This window comes from Elephas maximus, chromosome 3 (assembly GCF_024166365.1).
Source record: "Elephas maximus indicus isolate mEleMax1 chromosome 3, mEleMax1 primary haplotype, whole genome shotgun sequence".
NCBI lineage: Eukaryota > Metazoa > Chordata > Mammalia > Proboscidea > Elephantidae > Elephas > Elephas maximus.
The window spans coordinates 81884629-81911082 of record NC_064821.1 but is presented as its reverse complement, the minus strand read 5'-3'; the positions used below and the strand labels follow the sequence as shown (position 1 = coordinate 81911082).

The following is a 26454-nucleotide window of genomic DNA, read 5'->3' as shown; positions in this document are numbered from 1 at the left end:
CAGGATTCTCTTCAGAGGGAAAATAACATAAATTCAAAAGTGGTTCCACTCTGAAACACAATTATTTGCCTGTAGACCAAAAATTTCTTATCTTTATTTTCTGTGTATCATTATTCTTACATGGGTTAAAAAAAAAAACTACTTTTTAATGTCTTAGAAATCGCTAATAGTAAAAACGCAAGAATTTAAAGCTTTATTTTCACATTCCTATAATTCTCCAAAGTATTAAAATAACTGTCTATGAAAAGAAAAAAACAGAAAGACAAGACCTGGCGATTTGCTCCTTTAAAATATTACAGGCTTGGAAACCCTATAGGCCAGCTGTACGCTGTCACACAGGGTTGCTGTGAGTTGGAATCAACTTGATGGCACACAACCACCACCCAGATACCTTTCTTAAACAGTTCGGTGTACACTGGTCACTCTTCTCTAACCTCCTATAGCATTGTTCATACCACTGTTCTGTACTGATTAACAATCTTGCATTTTAGGTTTCCTGTGTGTCCGGTTTGTCCCTATGGCCTGACTAGATCCAATACAGTTAAAAAATGAAAAGAACTCTCTTTAGCAATGAAGTACTTTGTAGGCAAACAAGACATAAACTGAATTAAAACCAAAACAATGCAATTCAATTACATGGTATCCAAGTTGCAAAAGAGATTAACTATTCAAATGGATAGAGCAAGTTTGATCTACAAACCTACACAATTTGCCCCTTTTAATTAGTCGGTTTCCAAATAAAAGGAGAAAAGTAACCACTAGAAGATACTAATGAATGTAAAGGAGAACAATCCAATATCAATTTGTTTCATATTGCCATAAATTTGTCTTCAATGAAGTCACAGACGGCCCTATGGGATGATGAAGAGGAACTCAATCAATGATGTTTTTAATTAAATGGGTTAGCTTCTCAGCAAGATTTTATTCACACAGCATCATTTAATTTGCTTGACTTTAAATTTGAAACAGAACAATGTTTTACATAAACCCTAATTGCTATACTATATGCTAACAAATAAAGGGAATAAAAACTAAATATACTTACCAAGAACAATATACACTTGCAGTTTGAAGCTGCTGGGTAAAGTAAGTCGTACAAAGAACAAATGCTGTGTTATCCTGACCCTCAGATTCCAGATTACATATGATGTCTAGTATTTCCTTGCAGTCGACCTTTGCAATCTATCAAAAATGAGATGACTAAGTCAAAAGGAAAATGATGACTTTCCTGTAAACTTTGTTACATAATGTGAAACTTCTTTATAACGTTTTCTATCTTGAAAATTGATGAGTAAAGAATTACAGGGACATAATCTTCGCAGTGAGTGAGTTTTTGAGAATCTTCTTATACTGACTAACAGCTGACTTTTGTCATAAATATTTCATATAAGAAAATATTAAACAGAGAAGGAATAGACGCTATAAGGAAGTTCCACTGAGTCTCAATACAGATAAAAACAACATTTTTGTACAGCTTTTTAAAAAATGACAAACACTGCTACCATATAAATAAGTCAAATTAAGTTTGATAACTTCTGGTTACTTTCCCCTGAAGTACCACCATCTTTTAGTTCTCATTTTCTTCTTTTTTAAAATAATTGTATTCAGGTCACTCTAGTTACAGATAGCAAAGCGCATGGCTTACCCTATGCCAAAGGAGGCCCAGGGGTGGGTTCAGAAACTATTTTAAGTATGAAAGCTGTATTAACATATCACTTATGTAATATAATTGAGGGGGGCAAAACTTTTGTTCAGGCAATCAAAACATTTTTAGAAACACGTCTATTTCATTTACACCATTTATTGAAATCTTTAAAACAAACAAAAACCTCTAGGCAAATCAGGTCAATTTTCTGGAGCTCTTTTTCTATACTGCTAAAACAGGAAATAAGACCTCCAAAGATCCTTTCACACTGTATTTTATCACTTTCCTGCCTTAGTAAACAGAATATAAAGAACATAATCTATTTCATGTCATCATTATAAACAGCAATTATACCAGCCTTCCTATGTAGAAAACAGTGATAATCTCAGGGCAAAAGAGGTATGTAGCCTTCAGCTCAACTCCTCCAGAGTGCTATGCAGTTCTAATACGTGGCTCTACACTCTAATTTTAGTCACACTCTCAGGTATGTTATCATCTCTTAAGGTGAATAATCTGGTTCTTGGCTTGTCACTTCCCATAGCTGTGTCCTCTTCACCTATAGTTCAATATCTGTAATTCATCTCTCTCTGAATATAACCTAAAACAAAACTAAGATTACTAAGAGAAAAGGAGGATTACTAATTTAGGTACAAACAAGTTTTATGTCTGAGGGAGGAAGAAGGTTTTGCGACAGCTAGTTTTATTGGGGCCTCTAGGTGGCACAGATGGTCTGTACTTAGCCGCTAGCTGAAAGGTTGGCAGTTCAAACCCACCCAGCAGTACCATGGAAGAAAAGGCCTGGTAATCTGCTTCCATTAAGATTACAGCCAATTAAACTCTATGGAGCAGTTCTACTCTACAGGTCTACCCCAGTTGTACACATGTGGTTACCATGAGTCAGAATCAACTCGACAGCAACTAATGACAACAGTTTTATTGAACAAAGAGGAAACTTTTTGATCCCCTGGAGTGGTTCAAAGATATCTAACTGGTTTAGGTCACTTGCACCATGATACAATACCATGCCTTTCACACAGCATTGCTTCCAATTTGTTTGAATAACATGGTCTATGGTAGTGGTCCTTAAAGTGTGGTCTTTGGACTACTACTAGCGGCAGTGTCTTCTGGAAACACGTCAGAAATGCAAATTCTCAGGCCCCACCCCGGACATAGTAGAACCAGAAACCCTGGGGTGAGGCCAGAAACTTCCAGGTGATCGTGATATTGAAGTTCGAGAACTAATGGTCTGACACCAAAGAGAACGGTATGGTATCAAAAGTTAATGGTTTTGAGGCTCATTTACTGCATGGTTCTCGACAGCAATGGGTTTAAGACCCATTACTTGAGTGTTCTGTATATAAAATAATTTTATATATAAGGTGCTTAAAGTGGTTAAGTGAACTTTGGGAACCAAATCAACAAATTAGTTGGCTTGGTCAGGGCTGAAACCCTTTTTTTTAATTCCTACCAGGCCTTTAATACATGGCTGTATGATTTTTCAAATTACATTCAGAATGACGTGTTCTCTATAAACAATTTTTAAAGCAACAGAAACAACACTTTATATACCATACCCTCTTAATTTCCATCAATTGTCATGGACATATATCTGAAATTTATTACAGTGCTTAAATAGAAAAGAACGTTTGACAGAATCTTCACCTAGTTCCTTTCCACTTGTCTTTCAAAGCTCCAATCAAATGCCATTTCCTAATGGAAACCTTCCCTAACTTTTAAGACCAACTTAGGACCCCTGTCAAACACGTTCAAACTCCTTTGCAGCATTATCACAATTGCAATTCAGTGATTAGTGAGCAACTTATTATTATTAGCACCTGTCTTCTCTGCCAAGGAGCCCTGGTGGTGCAGTGGTTAAGCACTCAACTGCTCACTGGAAGGTCAGCAGTTTGAACCCACCAGCTGCTCTGCAAGAGAAAGATGTGGCAGAAACACTCTACAGGGTAGTTCTACTCTGTCCTATAGAGTCACTATGAGTTGGAATCGACTCAACGGCAATGGGTTTGGTTTGGTTTTCTGCCAGGGTATAAAATTCATAAGGGCAAGGGGTATGTACATCTTGTTCAAAACTCAGCACTTATCACAGTGTCTGAAACATAGAAGACACTTAGTAGATAGGTGCTGAGTGAATGGAATAAGTGAATCAAGTTCAATCATGTTAAGAAGTTCATGTTTATAAAGTGAACCTTATCTAATTCTGTGTTTTCTAACCTTTTCAAAGACAATGGGATAACATTAGAAGCAGTATAACACAGTGGTTAAGAGCATGTATCCTAGAGTGAGACTGTACAGATTCTATTCCCAACTATGAAAGTATTATAGCTACTACCTATAAGTATAACTATCCAATAGCTATTGGATAAGTTACATAACTTCTCTGTGCCTGTTTCCTCATCTATAAAATGAGACTAGAACCTCCCTCATAAAGTTGTTGTAAGGGTTAATACATATTTTAAAAGGACTTGGCATACAGGGAGCACTTTATAAGTACTGTTAAATATTGTTCATCAGATACATGCACACCCATGTTCACTGCAGCACTGTTTACAACAGCAAAAAGCTGGAAGCAACCAAGGCGCCCATCAACAGATGAATGGATAAATAAACTATGGTATATTCATGCAATGGAATACTACACATCGACAAAGAACAATGTGGAATCCATGAAACATTTCCTAACATGGAGAAATCTGGAAGACATTATGCTGAGTGAAATCAGTCAACTGCAAAAGGACAAATATTGTATAAGACCACTATTATAAGAACTGGAGAAACAGTTTAAGCAGAAAACAAAATACTCTTTGATGGTTACGAGAGGGGGGAGGGTGGGAGGGAGGGAAAGGAGTATTCACTAATTAGCAGATAAGTTTCATTTTAGGTGAAGGGAAAGACAATACACAATACAGGAGAGGTCAACACAAATGGACTAAACCAAAAACAAAGAAGTTTCCTTAGTAAACTGAACACTTCAAAGGCCAGCGTAGCAGGGGCAGGGGTTTGAGGACCATGGTTTCAGGGGACATCTAAGTCAATCAGCATAATAAAATCTGTTAAGAAAACATTCTGCATCCCACTTTGGAGAGTGGCGTCTGGGGTCTTAAACACTAGCAAGCGGCCATCTAAGATGCATCAATTGGTCTCAACCCACCTGGAGCAAGGAAGGATGAGGAACACCTAAGACACAAAATAATTACAAACCTAAGAGACAGAAAGAACCACATAAACCAGAGACTGCATCAGCCTGAGACCAGAAGAGCTAGATGGTACCCGGCCACAACCGATGACTGCCCTGACAGGGAACTCAACGGAGAAACACTGAGGGAGCAGGAGAGTAGTGGGATGCAGACCCCAAATTCTCATAAAAACACCAGACTTAATGGTCAGACTGGGGCTGGAGGGACCCTGGACGCCATGGACCCCAGACCTTCTGTTAGCCCAGGGCAGGAACCATTCCCAAAGCCAACTCTTAAGACAGGGATTGGACTGGAATAGGGGATGGAAAATGATACTGGTGAAGAACGAGCTTCTTGGATTAAGTGGTCACATGAGACTATGTTGGCATCTCCTGTCCGGAGGGGAGATGAGAGGGCAGAGGGGGCCAGAAGCTACACAAATGAACACGAGGAGAGAGAGTGGAGGGAAGTACTATGCTATCTCATCAGAGGGAGAGCAATTAGGAGTGGATAGCAAGGTGTATGTAAATTTTTGTATGAGAGACTGACCTGATTTGTAAACTTTCACTTAAAAAGCACAATAAAAAAAAAAGAGGGAAAAAAATATATTGTTCATGAAATATGTAAATTTTTAAAAGAGGGAAACAAAAGAAAGTGAACCTCAAGAATACTGGAAAGCATTTCAAAAGACTGCATCCCTCTCAGAAAAAGCCTTGATGCATATTTACATTTAAAAGTTAAGGTGTTAAAAGCCTAAAACATAATTAAAGCTAAAATTCAGTTTTCAGAAACAAAATCTTACCATACATCATAAAGATGGAATTTTACTGATGCACTACACAACCATGCCCTCCCGCACGGCTGGATGAATCAGAAGGGTTATCCAGGGAGGCAATGCCCATAGGCCACTCAAAATTGCACTGATTGAAGGGCCAAAATGAGAATTTCCATACCAGGTGAAAACAGCTGCTCCAGAGCAAAAACTGCCTACCATCCAAGCCCTGTTAAAGTGCCTGTCAAAAACTAAGAATTCTAAAATTTGATGTCAGCAGCAATGTAACATCTCCAAGCTGAGAGACAGCACAAGAAACTAAAGCGGACATATAACTCAGAGTGAAAATAATTTACAACTTCCATTTCTGGAACTTTTTTTTTTTTTTTCGGTCCTTTTAAAATAACTTTTATAGTATCATCTCATTTTGTCAACACGGCAAACCTACAAGACTGGCAAGACAGGCAATATTATTTCTACTTTACAAATAAAAAATAAGCCTTAGAAGAGACTGCTTCTTGTCTCAAGTCAACTGCTGGCAAACAGAAGAAGAAGCAAACAAAATGAAAAACAAATCACACATCATTTTATTTCTACACGGAAGCCCTTACATTTTAAAAGGGAACATTTCAGAGATCTATAGGCTTTAATCTTTTGGAAACAAGGTGGTAAGAAAAAGGAACAAAAGTGAAGTAATTAAAAAATGTGCATTTCAAGTAAAAATTTATTAACTTAAAATGATGACAGTGGGGAAAATAATATGAAAAATCTGGATTACTCGTTTAAAAGGGATATATAGTTTTATTATTTCCATTTACTATACTGTATGTACAAAATTAGTGTACAATAGGACTACAGGCCTCTCCGTCCTCTTGCCTGCTTAGTCAATTCTTCCCATCCTGCAAGGTCCAACTGAAAACTCTTTTTCACTTACGAGGAAATCCTGGTGGCATAGTGGTTAAGAGCTTCGGCTGCTAACCAAAAACGTCAGCAGTATGAATCTATCAGGTGCTCCCTGGAAACCCTATGGGGCAGTTTTATTCTGTCCTACAGGGTCACTATGAATTGGAATCGACTTGAGAGCAACAGGTTTGGTTTGGTTTTTGGTTTTTCACTTACTAAGTCCTCCCTCCTAGACTATTCTAGCACCCAGTGACCTCTTGCCCTGATCTGAACTCAGAGCATCTTGCCAACATTTAAATGGGGCTATTATTTATCCTGCCTGTTGAACTACTGGCTTGTACTGGCCTTTGCCTTTTATTATATTACCTTTATATTTGTTTTAACTTTGGCTCTCCCAACTAGACTATGGACTCCTTCACAATATCCAAAATCCTCTAAAAAGGAAAACAACCATGTCAAAATGTATGTGCCTACTTCCCCAAAAATCAGCCAGTGAAAACCCTATGGAGCACAGTTCTACTCTGACACACATGGGGTTGCCATGAGTCAGAATTAACTTGATGGCAACTGGTTTTTTTTTACACTGGTCGAATAAGTACTATGTACTAAGTACCTGCATTATGTTAAGTACTGGAGATACAATTCAATCTGATTTTTACCCTCATGGAGCTCACAGGCTAGTCAGGGATAATAAATGAGGAATAGGTAATTACAAAGAATTACAAAGTGTGTTAAATGCTACAATGGGAGAACAGACGGTATTTTAATAAGCTATGGGAAATGACAGAGTGAAAGGAGAAGAATGTTCCAGACAGGGAGAAAAACACATGCTAGAGCCTAAAGGGTAAGAGTTCGCGTGGTATCAGAGGAAGGGAAATAGCAGCAGTGTTGGAACATCAATTCTAGGGAGCTCCTAACAGTGGACGTACTTTCGTTCTTTCAGTATCTCACTCCTTTCCGAGTCTACCACTGGGACGCTGGCCACCACGCTCCTTTACTGGCCTAAACAAGCAAAGGTTAAATTTCTCTACCAACTTCTCAAACTAAACTTGAACTTCTCCAAAAGTTACACATTTTCTAGCAAAGGGGAAATATCGACACCCTTTTTTTCCTGACATTCTTTTAGTTATTGCTTAACATTGCTGTTTACCTTACATTTTAGAACACACCTGTATGCTTGATGACAAAGTTTCTGACAAAGAAGTCCACAATACCTAAGTATGATGTCTTACACACATTTTTATTTTTTGTCGATTTGACTGCTTTACTTCTGTCAAGGTTTCCATTGAGGAAGCAGGACTAGTTTATGGTAGGTTTTTTGTACATTCTTCCAATTCAAGAACTCATTTATGTCACACACACTAACCTAATAACACAGAAACATCCTTCCAGACTTATTTCCCATTTTTATTTGACTAAAAAAAATTTTTTTAAATCTGCTCATTTTACAAATGAAGCCAAAGTTTCTTCAAAGTCTGTTATCCACCCCTCCCTGCAGACTCTAAATCCCCCGAAAGCAGGTAGCCTATCTGTTCTAATACTTTTATCTCTCTCAGCACCTGCTTCAGGATCTTCATATGACAAATACTCAGTTAACACTTTTTTAGTTGAAGAGAATCTGTGTTATGCTCCAAAAACCTCTGGTTTCTTGAACACAATGGAAAAAGAGATATGATAAAGAAATAAAAGTAAAAATTCAAATAAATTAAAATGACAAACTTCTAACACCTCATTAACAATGCACTATCATTACACTAGTTGTCCCCAAACTTTTGCAATGAATTTCTTAAGATCACACTGAAAATCAAACATATGACCCAAAACACTTTTCAGCTAAGTAAAATAAAATGAAGGTAACTGAGAAGCTTGTAAGAATTTCAAAGAGTACTGAGGAAATACATAGGTAGACCCCAACTTAAACGTATTCAAGTTATGATGAAGTGTACTTACAACCATCTTTTTTTTTTAAATACATCTCATCATTAGTAATATGTACTAAATACAATGTTGCGACACATAATTTACTGATGTTATCATTCTCATGCCAACCCCCAAAGAAAAATAAAGATCAGATTTATAAAGATACTTACAGTAAAAGGCAATAATAATGGGGGGAAAAAAGAGAGAGAAAGAGAGATATTCGACTTATGTCAGAACCGACTTGCAATGGAGTTGTGGGAACGGAACCCTGTTATAAGTTGGGGACTACCTGTACTTGGAAAGGCACTGAATTTTTAAAAAATTGATTCCCATCTGTAGGCCTTACATTCTTTACCTTTAAGACAAGGTAGGCTCATGCGTCAAATAATTGAATCTTTATTATCTACTTTACTCACTAAGGTGTGAGTTCTATAAGGGCAAAACTTTGTTTCCTTTACCATTGTATCTTCAGTGCCTACAGTAGTGCCAGGCACACAGGGAACATCAATAAATATTTGTTGGAATGAAACATTACTACAAGATAACAACTTAGTCATCACAAAATGAGTGGCATTTTCATGAGGGACATAACAGAAACAATAACATGGACCGGAGTAAACAAAGGAGGCTTCATAGAAAATAGCTGTAGATGGATGGGACTGTGGGGGGGTAGGTGGCCTAAAGAAAGATGCCAGAACGAGCAAACTAATGAATGTGTGAGCAATCACGGTATAATGAGGAGGAAAAGGGTTATCTGTCGTCGCTATAAAAGGCATCACTTTTTTTTTTTTTATACTTAGCTGGCACTCAGAGGTTAAAAGGCTGAAATTAATAAGGCTAAGAGACTTAAGAGAAAGGGAAATTGCAGACTATCTGGAAGATATCCTGAAAAAGGCCACAACATAAAGTTGTACAGTGTCGTGCTGCACAACGATAACTAGCCAAGAAAGTCAGTGGGGGCTGAAACTCAGTCACCTTGCCACACTCTACGTTCTGCCATGGGGCTCATCCTCTCAGAAAGGAGACCTCTGAAAGGCAACCATGTGAAGGGGTAGACAGGGAGGCATGGCTCCTTTTGAGGATTTCCATAAAGGCACCTACAGGTTAATGGGAGACCAAAGGACATAAACTTTATCCTTAGGATTTTATAGGAAACCAAAGGATTTTTTTTTCCTGATGTTTTGGTTTGGAGATATACATAAAAAAAGAATGACATGAAATCAGTATTGTTTTTAGTTTAACTTTTATTTATTAGATTTACCCTGATTATAAAAATGTTTATAATAGAAAACCTAAAAACTATAGAAAATAAAAATCATCCTTAAATCTGACAACTCGATGATAACCAATTTTATCAGTATTATGTCTGTACACAATTAGTGCACGAGATGGATCTAATACATGACTACCGCAAATATGTACTTATTTTAAAGAAATGGGATTGTGGTGTTTGTATATTCCTTTTTTTTTTTCACTCTAGCATTATATTGTGACTTAAGTAAGAGTTTTCAAAGATGTATTCAATAGCCTGCAAGATAGATTAAGAAAAGGTAGGCAGACTAGAGACAGAGATATCAACAAGGAGATGTGAAGAAATAAAGGCAGTGAAAAAAGTAGTAATAATGATAAAAATAATACCTAACACTTATGGAATGACACAAAAAGCATCAAAAGAAAACGGGAGGAATACAGAGTCACTGTACCAAAAAGAATCGGTTGATGTTCAGTCATTTCAGGAAGCAGCATATCATCAAGAACTGATGATACTTAAGGAAGAAGTGCAAGCTACACTAATGGCATTGGTGAAAAACAAGGCTTCCGGAATTGATGGAATATCATTTGAGATATTTCAATAAATGGATGCAATGCTGGAGGTACTCACTCGTCTATGTCAAGAAATTTGGAAGACAGCTACCTGGCCAACCGACTGGAGGAGATCCATATATGTGCCTATTCCAAAAAGAGGGGATCCAACGGAACGCAGAAGTTATCAAAGAACACGCAAGTAAAATTACGCTGAAAATAATCCTAAAATGGCTGCAGCAGTACATCAACAGGGAACTGCCACAAATTCAAGCCAAATTCAGAAGAGGACATGGAACAAGGGATATCGCTGATGACATCAGATGGAGCTTGGCTGAAAGCAGAGAATACCAGAAAGGTGTTTACCTGTGTTTTACTGACTAGGCAAAAGCATTCGACTGTGTGGATCATAACAAATTATGGACGACACTGCAGAGAATGGAATTCCAGAACACTTAATTGTGCTCATGCAGAACCTGTATACAGACCAAGAGGCAGTCGTTTGAACTGAATAAGAGGATACTGCATGGTTTAAAATAAGAAAAGGTGTGCATCAGGGTTATATCCTTTCACCATACTTATTTAATCTGTATGCTGAGCAAATAATGTGAGAAGAATATGAAGAAGAATGTGGCATCAGGATAGGAGGAAGACTCACTAGCAATATGCAGATGACACAACCTTGCTTGCTGAAAGTGAGGAGGATTTGAAGCACTGATGAAGATCAAGGACTACAGTCTTCAGTATGGATTACATGGATTACAGTATGGAAAACAAAAATCCTCACAACTGGATCAAAAAGCATCATCATGATAAACAGAAAAGAGACTGAAGTTTTCAAGGATTTCATTTTACTTAGATTCACAATCAGCACCCATGGAAACAGGAGTCAAGAAATCAAAGGCCGAATTGCACTGGGCAAATTTACTGCACAAGAGTTTCAGGATGTTAAAAAGCAAAGATGTCACCTTGACGACTAAGATGCACCTGGCCAAATCGGGTATTTTCAGTCTCCTCATATGCATGCAAAAGCTGGACGATGAATAACGAAGACCAAAGAAGAACTCCGCAATGCATCTGTTAGTTTGTAGAACTGTGGGGGCTTGGGTGTTGTTGTGATCTGGAAGCTATGTCACCGGTATTCAAATATCAGCAGGGTCACCCATGGTGGACAGGTTTCAGCTGAGCTTCCAAGCTAAGACAGACTAGGAAGCTCTGAAAAGAATTAGCCAGTGAAAACCTTATGAATAGGAGCGGTAGTGCCGGAAGATGAGCCCCTCAGGTTGGAAGGCACTCAAAATATAAGTAGGGAAGAGCTGCCACCTCAAAGTAAAGTCGACCTTAAGGACGTGGATGGAGTCAAGTTTTCATTTGTTGATGTGGCACGTCTCAAACTGAGAAAAAACAGCAGTAGACATCCATTAATAATCAGAATCTGGAATGCACGAAATATGAATCTATGAAAATTGGCAATCATCAAAAAATCAAATGGAACACATAAAGATCGATATTCTAGGCGTTAGTGAGCTGAAATGGACTGGTATTGCTCATTTTGAATTAGACAATCATGTGGTCTACTATGCTGGGAATGACAGCTTGAAAAGGAATGGCATTGCATTCATTGTCAAAAAGAATATTTCAAGATCTATCCTGAAGTACAATGCTGTCAGTGACAGGATAATACCCATATGCCTACAAGAAAGACCAGTTAATATGACTATTATTCGAATTTACCTACCAACCACTAAGGCCAAAAACAAAGAAATTGAAGATTTTTACCAACTTCTGCAATCTGAAATTGATCAAACGTGACATCAGGATGCACTGATGATTTCCAGTGATTGGAATGCGAAAGCTGGAAACGAAGAAGGATCAGTAGTTGGAAAATATGACCTTAGTGACAGAAATGATGATGATGATCACATGACTGAATTTTGCAAGACCAATGACTTCTTCATTGCAAATACTTTTTTCAACAACATAAATGGTAACTATACATGTGGACCTTGCCAGATGGAATACACGGGAATCAAACTGACCACATCTGTGGAAAGAAACAATGGAAAAGCTCAGTATCATTGATTAGAACAAGGCCAGGGGCCTACTGGATCAGACCATCAATCACTCATATGCAAGTTCAAGATGAAACTGAAGAAAATTAGATGAAGTCCACGAGAGCCAAAGTACAACCTTGAGTATATCCCACCTGAATTTAGAGACCATCTCAAGAACGGATTTGACCCGTTGAACCCTAATGACCGAAGACCAGATGGGCTGTGGAATGACATCAAGGATATCATATACGAAGAAAGCAAGAGGTCGTTAAAAAGACAGGAGAGAAAGAAAAGACCTAGCTGGATGTCAGAAGAGACTCTGAAACTTGCTCTTGAACACTGAGTAGCTAAAGGAAAAGGAAAACATGATGAAGTACAAGAGCTGAACAGAAGATTTCAAAGGGCGGTTTGAGAAGACAAGGTATTATGACATGTGCAAGGAAATGGAGATAGAAAACCAAAAGGCAAGAACACACTCAGCATTTCTCAAGCTGAAAGAGCTGAAGAAAAAAATTCAAGCCTCAAGTTGCAATACTGAAGAAATTCTATGGGGAAAATATTAAACGACCCAGGGAGCATCAAAAGAAGATGGAAGGAACACAAAGAGTCACTACACCAAAAAGATTTGATCGACGTTCAACCATTTCAGGAGGCAACATATAATCAGGAACTGATGGTACTGAAGGAAGAAGTCCGAGCTGCACTGAAGGCATTGGTGAAAAACAAGGCTCTGGGATTTGATGGAATACCAATTGAAATGTTTCAACAAACGGATGCAGTGCTGGAAGTGCTCACTTGTGTATACCAAAAAGTTTGGAAGACAGCTACCTGGCCAACCGACTGGAAGAGATTCATATTTATGCCTATTTCCAAGAAAGGAAGATCTAACCAAATGCGGAAATTATCAAACGATATCATCAATACTACAAAACACATGCAAAATTTTGCAGAAGATCATTCAAAAACAGCTGTAGCAGTATATAGACAGGAAGCTGCCAGAAATTCAAGCTGGATTTAGGAGAAGACATGGAACCACGGATATCACTGCTGACGTCAGATGGATCCTGGCTGAAAGCAGAGAATACCACAAAGATGTTTACCTGTGTTTTATTGACTATGCTAAGGCATTCGACTGTGTGGATCATAACAAATTATGGATAACATTGTGGAGAATGGGAATTCAGAAACACTTAATAGTGCTCACGAGGAATCTGTACCTGGATCAAGAGGCAGTCATTCAAACAGAACAAGGGGATGCTACACGGTTTAAAGTCAGGAAAGGTGTGCATCAGGGTTGTATTCTTTCACCATACCTATTCAATCTGTATGTTGAGCCAAGAAGCTGGACTATTTGAAGAACGGGGCATCAGGATTGGAGGAAGACTCATTAACAACCTGCATTATGCAGATGACACAACCTCGCTTGCTGAAAGTGAAAAGGGCTTGAAGCACTTACTGATGAAGATCAAAGACCACAGCCTTCAATATGGATTACACCTCAACATAAAACAAAAATCCTCACAACTGGACCAATGAGCAACATCATGATAAATGGAATAAGACTGAGGTTGTCAAGGATCTCATTTTACTTGGATTCACAATCAACACCCATGGAAGGAGCAGTCAAGAAATCAAAGGACGCATTGCATTGGGCAAATAGGCTGCAAGAGATCTCTTTAAAGTGCTGAAAAGCAAAATGTCACCTTGAGGACTAAGGTGTGCCTGATCCAAGTCATGGTATTTTCAATTACCTCATATGTATGCGAAAGCTGGACGCCTTTGAATTGTGGTGCTGGTGAAGAATATTGAATATACCATGGGCTACCAAAAGAACAAACAAATCTGTCTTGGAAGAAGTACCACCAGAATGCTCCTTAGAACCAAGGACGTCTAGGGTACGTCTCACGTACTCTGGACATCTTATCAGGAGGGATCACTCCCTGGAGAAGGACATCATGCTTGGTAAAGTAGAGGGTCAGTGAAAAGAGGAAGATCCTCAACAAGATGGATTGACCCAGGGGCTGCAACAATGGGCTTAAGCATAGCAACAGTTGTGAGGATGGCGCAGGACCAAGCAGTGTTTCGTTCTGTTCTGCATAGGGTTGCTATGAGTTGGAACTGACTAAAGGGTACCTAACAACAACAACAAAGAACTGATGCCTTCGATTATGGTGTTGGGAGGAATACTGACTATACTGTGGACAGCCAGAAGGACAAACAAATCTGTCTTGGAAGAAGTACAGCCAGAATGCTCCTCAGAAGTGAGGAGGGTGAGACTCTGTCTCACATACTTTGGATATTTTATCAGGAAGGACAGTCCCTGGAGAACGACATCATGCTTGGTAAAGTAGAGGGTCAGTGAAAGAGAGGAATACCTTCAGTGAGATGGACTGGCACAGTGGCTGCAATGATGGGCTCAAGCACAGCAAGGATTGTGAGGATGGCACAGGACTAGGCACTGTTTTGTTATGTTATACACAGGGTCGTTATGAGTCAGAACTGACTGTATGGCACCTAAAACTAACAACACATATATAGCATTACCATGTGTCAGGCCCAGGTTCACATATACTAAATCATTACATCTTCACAATAACTTTACAAAATTAGTATGCTACTGTCATCCCCATTTTATAGATGATGAAACCTGAACACTGAGAGGTTAAGTAACTTGCCAAAGGTTATACAACTAATATGTATGTGGCCCAGCACTCTACCCCAGATGTTCTGGCTGCAGAGTTGCTACACTTAATCACTGTGCTATATTAAGATGTCTGAAAAGTAGAATTGAAAACATTATGACTGAATAAAAAGCAAACTGTACACTTTTTACTTCCCCCGACTGTGTGCTCTTTGAAGGCAAAGAACATGTTGATCGCTTTATTTCTAACGGTAGTAAATAAACATTTCCTGATTGAAATGAACGGACCATGAACAGAGTGAGCCAAGAACTTAGAAGCTTCTGAAAGAGTATTCAGGATGGCTCAAGTCCATCCCTTGTTCTCATCTTAGCCTCATCCTAAACATAACTAGTTCCCTCAAGGTCTTCCCTTATCAATACTTCATTAAAAGGATCTGACGCACTTAAGAATACTTAAGTATAAATCCTTCAAAAGTACTGTCAATGGTATTTAGATATACCAGTATTAAAACTTTTAGGATAAAGACATGAGGTGACAGGGATAAAAAAAATACCTCACCCTATGAATTCTATATACAGTGGTTATGTATCTTCTTGCCAACGAAAATTCTATGGATCACAAAGGTCCAACCTGAATCCGATCATGGGGATGGCACAGGACAAGGCAGCATTTTGTTCTGCTGTGCATGGGGTCACCAAGAGTTGGAGGCCAACTAGAGGGCAGATAGCAACAACATCTTCCCATCGGCCGTTGTGATGAGTAACAAAAACAAAGAGCTGGGCTTGACAAGAGTAAATACCTGATATCTCCCTGTTACAAAGCACTTAGAAATCCTGGATAAAATATGACAAACATCTTTTATAAACACATACTTGAACACTCAAGAAAGTCAAAGAAATCACTAAGGGGAAAAAGTTTTTCAGTGGTGAACTGCCAACCACCCTGCCCTGTTAGATCGTTGTGAATTTTACTAAGAGATTTGAGTTTTAAAAGACATGGATAAAAAATGACAAAGCTTGGACCTAAGGACAGGGAGTTGGCACTGAGACTCCTCTGTATAAAGCTGGAATCCCTGAAGACCTAAAAACTTTGAGAAAGGGTGAACTTGAAAAAAAAAAAAGGTTAACTGAGGGAGACAACAGGAAAGCTTAAATTCTGTCAATCTTAACCTGGGTTCTGGTGGGATAAAAAAAATTTTTTTGAGAATTTACAATCTGTCCTTATTTAAATTTAACGCTTGACATAACACTACCTTTGCAGTCTAGAAACCCCAGACCGAACACAATATACAAGGAAGATTCTAGCTGACGACATCACTGAATCACCTGGCAGAAGCACATGTAAAACTGATTTACAGAGACATATCCTAACTCAGGCCTATCAAAATTCTCAGGTTTATGTACTCCTGCCTCCCACCCATTCCACTGCACCTGAGCTCATAGTCCCAAACTATAAAAGCACCCAAGAGAATGTCAGCAAACATAAGCAGCAGGGGTGGCCTTCCACAAACTTCAGGTAACAGGCTGTGAGATAGACTTAAAAACTTATGAAAGTAATAGATGTGGATGCCAAGGAATGCAAAATGGTGCAGATGCTGTGGAAAATAGTTTGGTGGTTCCTAGGTATAAGCCTACAAGAACTGAAAACAGGTACTCAACAACTACATGTACACGCATGTTCACAGCAGCACTATACACAATAGCCAAAAGGTGGAAACAGCCCAAATGTCCATCAATGGATGAATGGATAAACAAATTATAGAATATACATACAATGGATTATTATTCAGCCATAAAAATGAAATAATGGTACATGCAACAACATGGATGAGCCTCCAAAACATTATGCTAAGTGATAAACGCCAGACAAAAAGGTCACATATTATATGGTTCCATGTATATATGAAATATTTATAATAGGTAAATCCATTGAGGCAGAACACAGATTGATAGTTGCCAGGGAAGGGCCAGGGAATAGGGAGAAACTGCTTAATGAGTAAGGTCCTTTAGTTTGGAGCAATGGAAATGTTTTGGAACTAGACAGAGGTGGTAGTTGCACAATAAAGTGAATGTACTAAATGCCACTGAATTGTTTACTTTAAGAAGGTTAATTGTACGTCATGGGAATTTTACCTCAATAAATTATTAAGGGAAAAAAACAAAAAAGACATGGAAGATAGAATAAGGTTCAACATACACCAGAAGGGGAGAGTAGAAAATGAAAGGAAATATTTAAAGAGATAATACTCAGAATTTTCCAGACTTTGAAGGAAGCTGAGATATATAAATATCGTCTGATTAAGTAACATGAGTCTTGATTTGAGTAAATAAGACACCTAAATCTATACTTGTACATAACATCGCAGTAACACTTACATTGCAGTAACACTTCAGGATACCAATGATAAAGAGATCTTATTTGCAGCTAGAGACATAGAACTGATTATCTACAAAAGAATGACAATTAGACTGACTGAGATGTCTCAATAGCAGCACAGAGGCCAGAAGGCAATGAAATAATTTCTTCCAAATGCTAAGAGAAAGTAACTGTCACCTTGGAATCATACACCCTGTAAAATTTTCATTCAAAGATGAAACTGAAACAAAGATCTTTTTGGACAGATAAAATGTTGAGATAAAAGGAATATTGGGCAGTAAAACTACTGAACACATGAATTAATCTAAACACTGAGTATATAAAACAGCAATAATAATGACTAAAGTGGTAGTAAAATTCTTAAAAAGATGGTAATAAAATACCAAATAATAATAACATGAAAATAGGAAGGTGCTGATCAGAGTTAAAATAATCCTTGACAAAATCACCTCTTGGTTTTCTTCATAAAAATTTTTAGCAGCTTTATTGAGATAATTTACATAACAAAATTTACCCTTTTAAAGTGTACAGTCTAATGGTCTTTAGTATGTTCAGAGTTGTGCAAGCACCACCACTATCTAAATCCAGAATGTTTTCATGACCCCATAAAGATTCTCCATACCTATTAGCAATCACTCCTCAGACCACCCCTGGCAACAACTAATCTGCTTTCTTTCTCCATGAATTTACCTATTCTGGACATTTCATATAGATGGAATCTTACAGTATGTGACCTTTTGTGTCTGGCTTCTTTCATGTTTTCAAGATTAATCCACGTTGTAGCAGGTATTAGTGTTTCCTTCATTTTTATGGCTGAATAATAATTCCATTGTATGGATATACCACATTGTGTTTATCCACTCACCTGCTGATGGACATTTAGACTGCTTCCACTTTTTGGCTATTATGAATAATGCTGCTATGAACACTTGTGTACAAGTTTTAGTCTGCAAATATGTTCTCATTTCTGTTGGGTATATACCTAGGAGTGAAACTGCTAAATCATATGGTTTATGGCTCTGTATTTAACATTTTGAGGAACTGCCAAACTGTTTTCCATAGCGGCTGCACCATTTCACATTCCCACCAGCAAGTTCTAATTTGTCCACTTCCTCACCAATGGTTGTTACTATCTGCCTTTTTTTAAATCATAATGCTTGTTGTCTATCTTTTTGACTATAGCCATTTGGTGGGTATGCTACCTCACTATGGTTTTGATGTGCATTTCCCTAAAGGTTAATGATGTTAAGCATTTTTTCATGTGCTTATTGGCTACCTATCTTCTTTACAGAAAACTCTATTCAAATCCTTTGCCCATTTTTAAATTGCGTTATCTTTTTATTATCGAATTGTAGGTGATAGGTGATTTGAAAATATTCTCCCCCATTCCGTTTGTCTTTTCACTTTCTTGATGGTGGCCTTTGAAGAATAAAAAATTTTAATTTGCTGAAGTCTAATTTACCTATTTTTTCTTCTGTCACTTATGCTTTTAGTGTCATATCTAAAAAACCAATGCCTAATCCAAGGTCTCAAAGATTGACTCTTATGTCTTCTTTTAAAGTGTTATAGTTTTAGCTCTTATGTTTAGGTCTATGATCCATTTGGAATTAATTTTGTGTATGGTATTAGGATTTCATTTCTTTTGCACATAGTTTTCCAGTTATCCCAGCACCATTTCTCGAAAAAACTACTCTTTTCCCCCATTGAATTGTCTTGGCATCCTCGTAGAAAATTAATTTGATTGAATTGTCTTGGCACCCTCGTAGAAAATTAATTTGACCATGAAGATGAGGGTTTATTTCTAGTCTTTTGATTTTAGACCAATGATCTATATATCTGTCCTCATGCCAGTACCATACTGTCTTGATTACTTCAACTTTGTAGTAAGCTTTGGAATCAAGAAATGTGGGTCCTCCAACTTTGTTCTTTTTCAAGACTGTTTGGCTATTCTGGAGCCCTTTCATTTCCAAATGAATTTTAGGATCAGCTTGTCAATTTCTGCAAAAAGGTAGCTAGGATTTTGTTAAGGGTAGCACCGAAGCTGCAGATCAACTTGGGGAGTACTGCTATCTAATACTAAATCTTCCAACCCATGATCATAGGATGTCTTTCCATTTATTTAAAACCTCATTAATTTCTTTTGACAATGTTTTATAGTCTTCAATGTACACATCTTACACTTCTTTTCCAAACTTATTCTTAATAATGCTACTTTAAATGAAACTGTTTTATTTTCACATTATTCGCTGTTCGTGTATAGAAATAAAATAGATTTTTATATATTGATCTTAATGGAGCCCTGGTGGTACAGTGGTTAAGAGCCTGCCTGCTAACCAAAAGGTTGGCAGTTCGAATCTACCAGCTGCTCCTTGGAAACGTATAGGGCAGTTGTACTCTGACCTATAGGGTCACTGTGAGTTGGAAATGACTCGACAGCAACAGGTCTGGTTTTTTTTGTTTGTTTTTTGGTATAAGGATTTTCTATATACCGCCCACTGCTATCGAGTCGATTCCAACTCATAGCAACCCTATAGGACAGCGTAGAACTGCCCTGTAGAGTTTCCAAGGAGCGCCTGGAGGATTCAAACTGCTGACCTTTTGGTGAGCAGCCATAGCACTTAACTACTACACCACCAGGGTTTCCAATTTATATGAGATCATAATATCTGTAAATAGAGACAGTTTTATTTCTTCCTTTACAATTTGGAGGCCTTTTCTTTCTTTTGCTTGCCTAACTGCCCTGGGTAGAACTTCCAGCAGAATGCTGAATAGGAGTGGAATAAGCAAGTATCCTTGTCTTGTTCCTGATCTTAAGGGGTAAGCATTCAGTTCTTTCACCATTAAGTATGATGTTAGCTGGGGTTATACGTAGATACGCTTGAGGAAGTTCCACTCTTAGTTTGTTGAATGTTTTTAAGATGAAAGCTGTAGGATCTTATTACATGTTTTTTCTGGGTCTATTGAGATGATTGTACGGCTTCTGTCCTTAAATCTATTAAGATGATATATTCCACTGACTGATTTTCATGTTAAGCCACCCTTGCATGCCTAGGACAAACACCACTTGTCATGGTGTATAATCCTTTACATGTTGAATTTGGTTTGTTAGTATTTTTGAGGGTTTTTGCATCTATATCCATAAGAGATACTGGTCTGCAGTTTCTTTTCTTGTGATGTCTTTACCTGGTTTTTGTATTAGGACAATACTGGCTTCACAGAATGAGTTCAGAAATGCTCCCCACTCTTCTGTTTTTTGGAAGACTTTGTGAAGGACTGGTGTTAATTCTTCTTTAAACATTTGGTAGAATTCGGCAGTGACACTATCTGTCATGGATTGAATTGTACCCCCCCAAAATATGTGTCAACTTGGCTAGGCCATGATTCCCAGTATTGTGTGGTTGTCCTCCATTTTGTGATCAGATGTAAATGGTATTGTGTAATTATCCTCCATTTTATGAGTTGTAAATCCTGAACCACTACATGTTAAGGAGACAAGATTAACATGGGGTATATTTTGAGTCACATCTTTTATCTCAAAAGAGGTAAAAGGAGACAGAAGCGAGCAGAGAAGGAAGGGACCTTACTACCACTGAGAAAGAAGAACCAGGAACAGAGCGCATCCTTTGGACCTGGGGTCCCTATGCTAAGAAACTTCTAGATCCAGGGGAAGATTGATGCCAAGACACATGGAGATTTCCAAGGAACGCTGGGCCCACAGATGTTGAAGGTAGACAAGGACCTTCCCCTAGAGCCAAAAGAAAGAGAATGCCTTCCCGTAGAGTTGGAGCTCTGAATTTGGTCTTCTAGCCTCTTAAACTGTGAGAGAATAAATTTGTTTGTTAAAGCCATCCATTTGTGATATTTCTGTTACAGCAGCAGTAGATAACGAAAACAATATCTAAGGCTGGGCTTTTCTCTGTGCAAAATTTATTGATTAGTAATTCAATCTCTTGTTACAGGTGTGTTCAAATGTTCTCTTCGTCAGTTTTGGCAGTTTGTGTCTTTGTAGGAATTTACCTTTTTCATCTAGGTTATGTAATTTGTTGGCATACAGTTGTTGATAGTATTGCCCACTTGCATTTCTGATTTTAGTTATTTGCATTTTCTCTTGGTCAGTTTAGCTAAAAGTTTGTCAATTTCATTGATCTTTTCAAAGAATCAACTTTTTGCTTATTTTCTCTATTGTTTTTACATTCTCTATTTCTGCTCTAATCTTCATTATGTCCTTCCTTCTGCTTGCTTTATGCTTAGTTTGGTACTCTTTTTCTAGTTTCTTAAAGTGGAAAGTTAGGTTGTTAATTTCATTTACAGCTATAAATTTCCAGATAAGTACCGCTTTATAGCTGGATTCCCATAAAACTGGGTATGTTGTGTTTTCATCATCATTCACCTCAAAGTATTTTCTAATTTTCCTTGTGATTTCTTCTTTGATCCACTGGTTATTCTGGAGTATGCTGTTCAATTTTCACATATTTGTGAATTTCCCAAATTTCCTTCTGTTACTGATTTATAATTCCATTCCACTGTGGTCAGATTTTGCATGATTTTAATCATTTTAAATTTATTGAAACTTGTTTTATAGCCTAACATAAGGGCTACTGGTCTGCAGTTTCTTTTCTTGTGATCTCTTTGCCTAGTTTTTATATTCTCTATCCTGGAGAATGTTCCATGTTCCATTCTTCAACTTTGAGAAGAATGCATGTTCTGCTGCTAGAATGTGCTTTACGGAGTGTTCTATAGATGTCTAGTTGGGTCTAGGTGGTTTATAGTTTGTTCAAGTCTTCTATTTCCTTGTGGATCTTCTGCCTAATTGGTCTACCATTATTCAAAGTAGGATGCTGAAGTCTCCAGCTATCATATTTGAATTGGTTATCTTCCCTATCAATTCTCCCAATTTTGCTTCATGTATTTTGGGGATCTGTTTCTTATCAGAAGGAGCCTTGGTGGCAGAGTGGTTAAAGCCATTGACTGCTAACCAAAAGGTCAGCAGTTCGAAACCACCAGCACCTCCGTGGGAAAAAGATGTGTCAGTCTGCGTCTGTAGAGATTTACAGCCTTGGAAATCCCATGGGGTCACTATGAGTCGGAATTGCCTCTACAGCAGTAGATGTGGTTTTGGGTTTGGGTTTTTTAGCAGACTGGATAATCTCAACTGACCTGTTCTCAATCAAGGTTGATGATTCTTCTGCTAATTCAAATCTGCTGCTGAGCTCCTCCGGTGAATTAATGTCAGTTATTGTACTTTTCCACTCCAGAATTTCCCTTTGGTTCTCTTTTAGAATCCTTTATTGATATTCTCTCTCTGCTGAGATATCATTCTACTTTCCTTTAATTCTTTGGACAGGGTTCCTTTTAGTTTCTTGAACATATTTGTGATGGCTGACAAAATTTGTCTAGTTAGTCTAACATCTGGCTTCCTCAGGGACAGTTTCTATTGAATGCTTTTTTCCCCCTCTCTGTGGCTGTCCTGGGAAATGCTGGTGGCGTACTGGTTAAGTGCTACAGCTGCTAAACAAAAGGCTGGCAGTTCGAATCCAGCGGGTGCTCCTTGGAAACTCTATGGAGCAGTTCTACTCTGTCCTATAGGGTCGCTATGAGGTTTTTTTTTTTTTAATGGCTGTCCTGTGTCTTGTAATTTTTTGGTTAATATGTATATATTTTAAGCAGTATATTGTGACAATTCTGGAAATCAGAATCCTCTGCCTCCCTAGAGTTTGTTGTTAACTGATGTTTGTCACTGTTGTTGCTGTTTATTTAGAAACTTTCCTGAAATAATTCTGTTTAAGTCTGTATTCTTTGTCATGTGCAGCCATGTAGTCTCTGCCCAGTTAGCTCAGTGATCAGCTAATGATTCAACAGATTTCCTTAAATGCCTTGAATAAGTAAGTCTCCCAGCTTTTGCCAAGTGGCTGTGTGTGTGTGTTGGGAAATGTTTTCAATGCTCTGGCAGGCAGTTTACAACTCTGCTTTGCCCTTTATTAGGTCAAGTAGTGACAAGTCTCTGGAGATGAGCCTTTTAGGGAGCTTCAAACCCATTCTGCCTCCTTCAGTGGCTGTTAACCAGTTGCCCAACCCCAAGTGTATCAGAGCAGAACTGTGCTCCATAGGGTTTTCAGTGGCTGATTTTTTGGAAGTAGGTTGCCAGGCCTTTCTTCTGAGGTGTCTCTGAGTGGACTCAAACCTCCAGCATTTCAGTCAACAGCTAAGTGCTTTAACCCTTTGTGCCACCCTGGGACTCCTCAGTGACTGGCAGGCTGCTGGTTCTCACAGCTACTGTAGTTGCAAAGCTGTTCATTTCCAAGGCTACTGTGGAGCTTGGGAAAGGAGGATGGGATTAAGGCAAGGTAAAATGCCACCAAACTCACTGTTTTTAGTGAGATTCACTGTTTCATTTGAATAAATGCTCCACAGACTGCTGTAAACCTTTGGTTAATTTCCAGAGTTCTGAAAAGGTTAACTTCATTTGCTGTTTCAAATGCTGACGATTGGGAACTCTTCATTTGCAGCTCAGGCCTCTCCCCTAAGCCTTGCATAGTATCAACACTGTCTGCTGTTCCTCTCCCTTGCGTTTTGTTCATCTTTGTATCCCTACTGCCTACCAGAGTCTTCCAAAGAATACCTGTTGAAGGACTAAAAGGCATCTCTGTATTATTTCTCTTAACTGCATGGGAGTCTGAAATTATATCAAAATAAAATATCTAAGTTTCATTAAAAGAAAGAAAAAGGATCACTGTGACTACTGGAGAAAATGAACTGAGGGGCGAGAACAGATGCAGTTAAAAGGCTTTCATAGTAATCCAGCCAATTAAACATGCTAGCGTAACAGACAGCAAACTGGTATAAGAGATGGTGGGTATGGGCAGTGTATTTTTCTTCCTAAGTTATTTTCCTGCTTAGGCAACCGAAGTAAACTAATATTCTAGCCAATGCCATTAAAGGCGTATTTTACAGTTTACCATTTTCTAGAATAGTATTTTTAATCACTGTGTTTTCCTCATCAGTGCACTACAAATAATTTGTTTTTAGTAACAGATCTAGAAAACTGAAGTTGGTAAATATTCTATTTTTCAAAGAGGAATCAAAGTGGATTTAAGGTTATATAATGTTTCTCTCACTCGTACCTTTTAGAAGGAGAAAGGTTGGAGTTATAGTTAGTATGCCTACATTTCAAGTCAACCTGGGCCTACCTCTGGGAGAATTAGGTTTATGGACATCATCTGGAAAAAAGGCTTTGAATCTCAGTTTAAAAAAAAAAAGGATCAAGCTTCTTTGAAACTGCAGCAATACCACAGACCAGCACTATGCTACCAAGCGGGCACTTGCATGTTTCTTAGAAAAAAATAAATGGTCATTGCTGCTTCTATTTAAACTCTGTGACCTTGTGAGAAGCCCAAATTGTCCAACTGAATTCTTGAAAATGATGTGCCTGACTCTCCGTAATGACCCCTCCAATTTAATCATACACCAACCAAAATACCCACCCACACATAATCCATGAAAGAGACTAAAAGTCAGGTCTAGAAGCAAACTAAGACCTGGGAAGATGTCTCTTCAAAGCTATTTAAAAGAACTCTCCTTAGGCGATAAAATATTAAAACAGGTGAATCCTCAATTTCCTCATATAGCGTTTCTATCTTTAGTGTATTTTTAAATGTACATCTCATTCTCATACAATCATAAGGATAAATACAGTAAAATTATCAGATTTTAATCTTAAATTTAATCTTGTTCAGGATCAATCTTAACCTTAATTCTTATTTAAGCTACACCTGGAATTTCTATGATGTTGTTTACTTTCTCTTCTACTCCCAAAATGAATTCCCACTGGGTCCTGTTTAAATGTATTTGCTCTGTTTATCACTTGTAACTAGCGACTGTGTCAATTCCCAACAGTGTTAGGCTGGTGAGTAAATTAAGTTCTGCTTGTCTTCTCCTTTCCCCATCAAGTGAAGAAACAAGCTTCTGCTACAGCATCTACTACCACATTAAAAAACTGAAAAAGTAGTTCATTCAGAGATCAAGACTGAAATGGACCCCCACCTTAACTGCACCAAAAACTCTGATGACAGATTTCTTGGTTCTTCAAAACAAGACAACGCTTCATGTTTAAAAAATTATTATTGTACATTTTATATGTGGAAAACTTGATCTTTGCAAAGTTTTCCCCTTTCAATAATAAAAAATTCTAGGAAACATCCACTTGAGACACTAAGCTGTTGCCAAGTCTGTAACCTTCATTAAAAACTAATAGCAATGTTCTCTCACTCAATTCTATGTAAATGAAATACTACAACCTAGAACTTCAGAGTCCATGCCTTCTCCCACCAAACCAAACCCATTGCCGTTGATTCTGACTCATTGTCATCGAGTCAATTCCAGCTCAAAGTGACCCTTCAAGACAGAGCAGAACAGCCCCATAGGCTTTCCAAGGAGTTCCTGGTGGATTAGAACTGCTGACCTTTTGGTTAGCAGCTGTAGTTCTTAACCACTATGCCACCAGGGTTTCCAGGGACTCTATAAGACAGTGGAAACCCTGGTGGCGTAGCGGTTAAGTGCTACGGCTGCTAACCAAAGGGTCGGCAGTTCAAATCCACCAGGCGCTCCTTGGAAACTCTATGGGGCAGTTCTGCTCTATCCTATAGGGTCGCTATGAGTCGGAATCGACTCGACGGCACTGGGTTTGGTTTGGTTTTTTTATAAGACAGTAAAACTGCCCATAGGGTTTCCAAGGCTGTAAATCTTTTACAGAAGCAGACTGCCACATCTTTCTTCCACGGTGCGGCTGGAGGGTTCGAACCACCTACCTTTCAGTTAGTTAGCAGCTGAGTGCTTTAACCACTGCACACCCAGCGCTCCTTTCTTGCCTTCTAGACCTACCAAATTTCTAAAATGATTCACTTTTTACCACTGGGTTCTCAATTTTGGTTTTCAGCCAACCTAGTCAATTAATGTTAATTATATGTGTCTGGCTAAATCTTCCCCAGCAGAGGTTTCCCATTACACACATCCATTACTGGGATACCCACAGGTGCCAACATACAAAGTGCTTTTATTCCCAGCTGTTGCTTAAGTTAATTTAACTCTTCTCCTGAACTCAACTGAAGTAGATGGTGAATGTGTGTGTAGCTCTACTACCTCAGAACATATG

General features: G+C 38.2%; 1 protein-coding gene across 2 annotated transcripts in view; it reads right to left on the bottom strand.

The window, feature by feature from the left end:
* The window catches only part of RLF (RLF zinc finger), a 92361-nt gene that overhangs the window by 15725 nt on the left and 50182 nt on the right, over positions 1-26454 (bottom strand). The window contains exon 6 of one of the 2 annotated variants that reach the window (XM_049878895.1): positions 1046-1182. The exons of the other annotated variant lie outside the window; for it this stretch is intronic. Coding sequence (XP_049734852.1) covers positions 1046-1182 — 137 coding nt within the window. The remainder of the gene's footprint in view (positions 1-1045; positions 1183-26454) is intronic. 2 annotated transcript variants of the gene reach the window in all.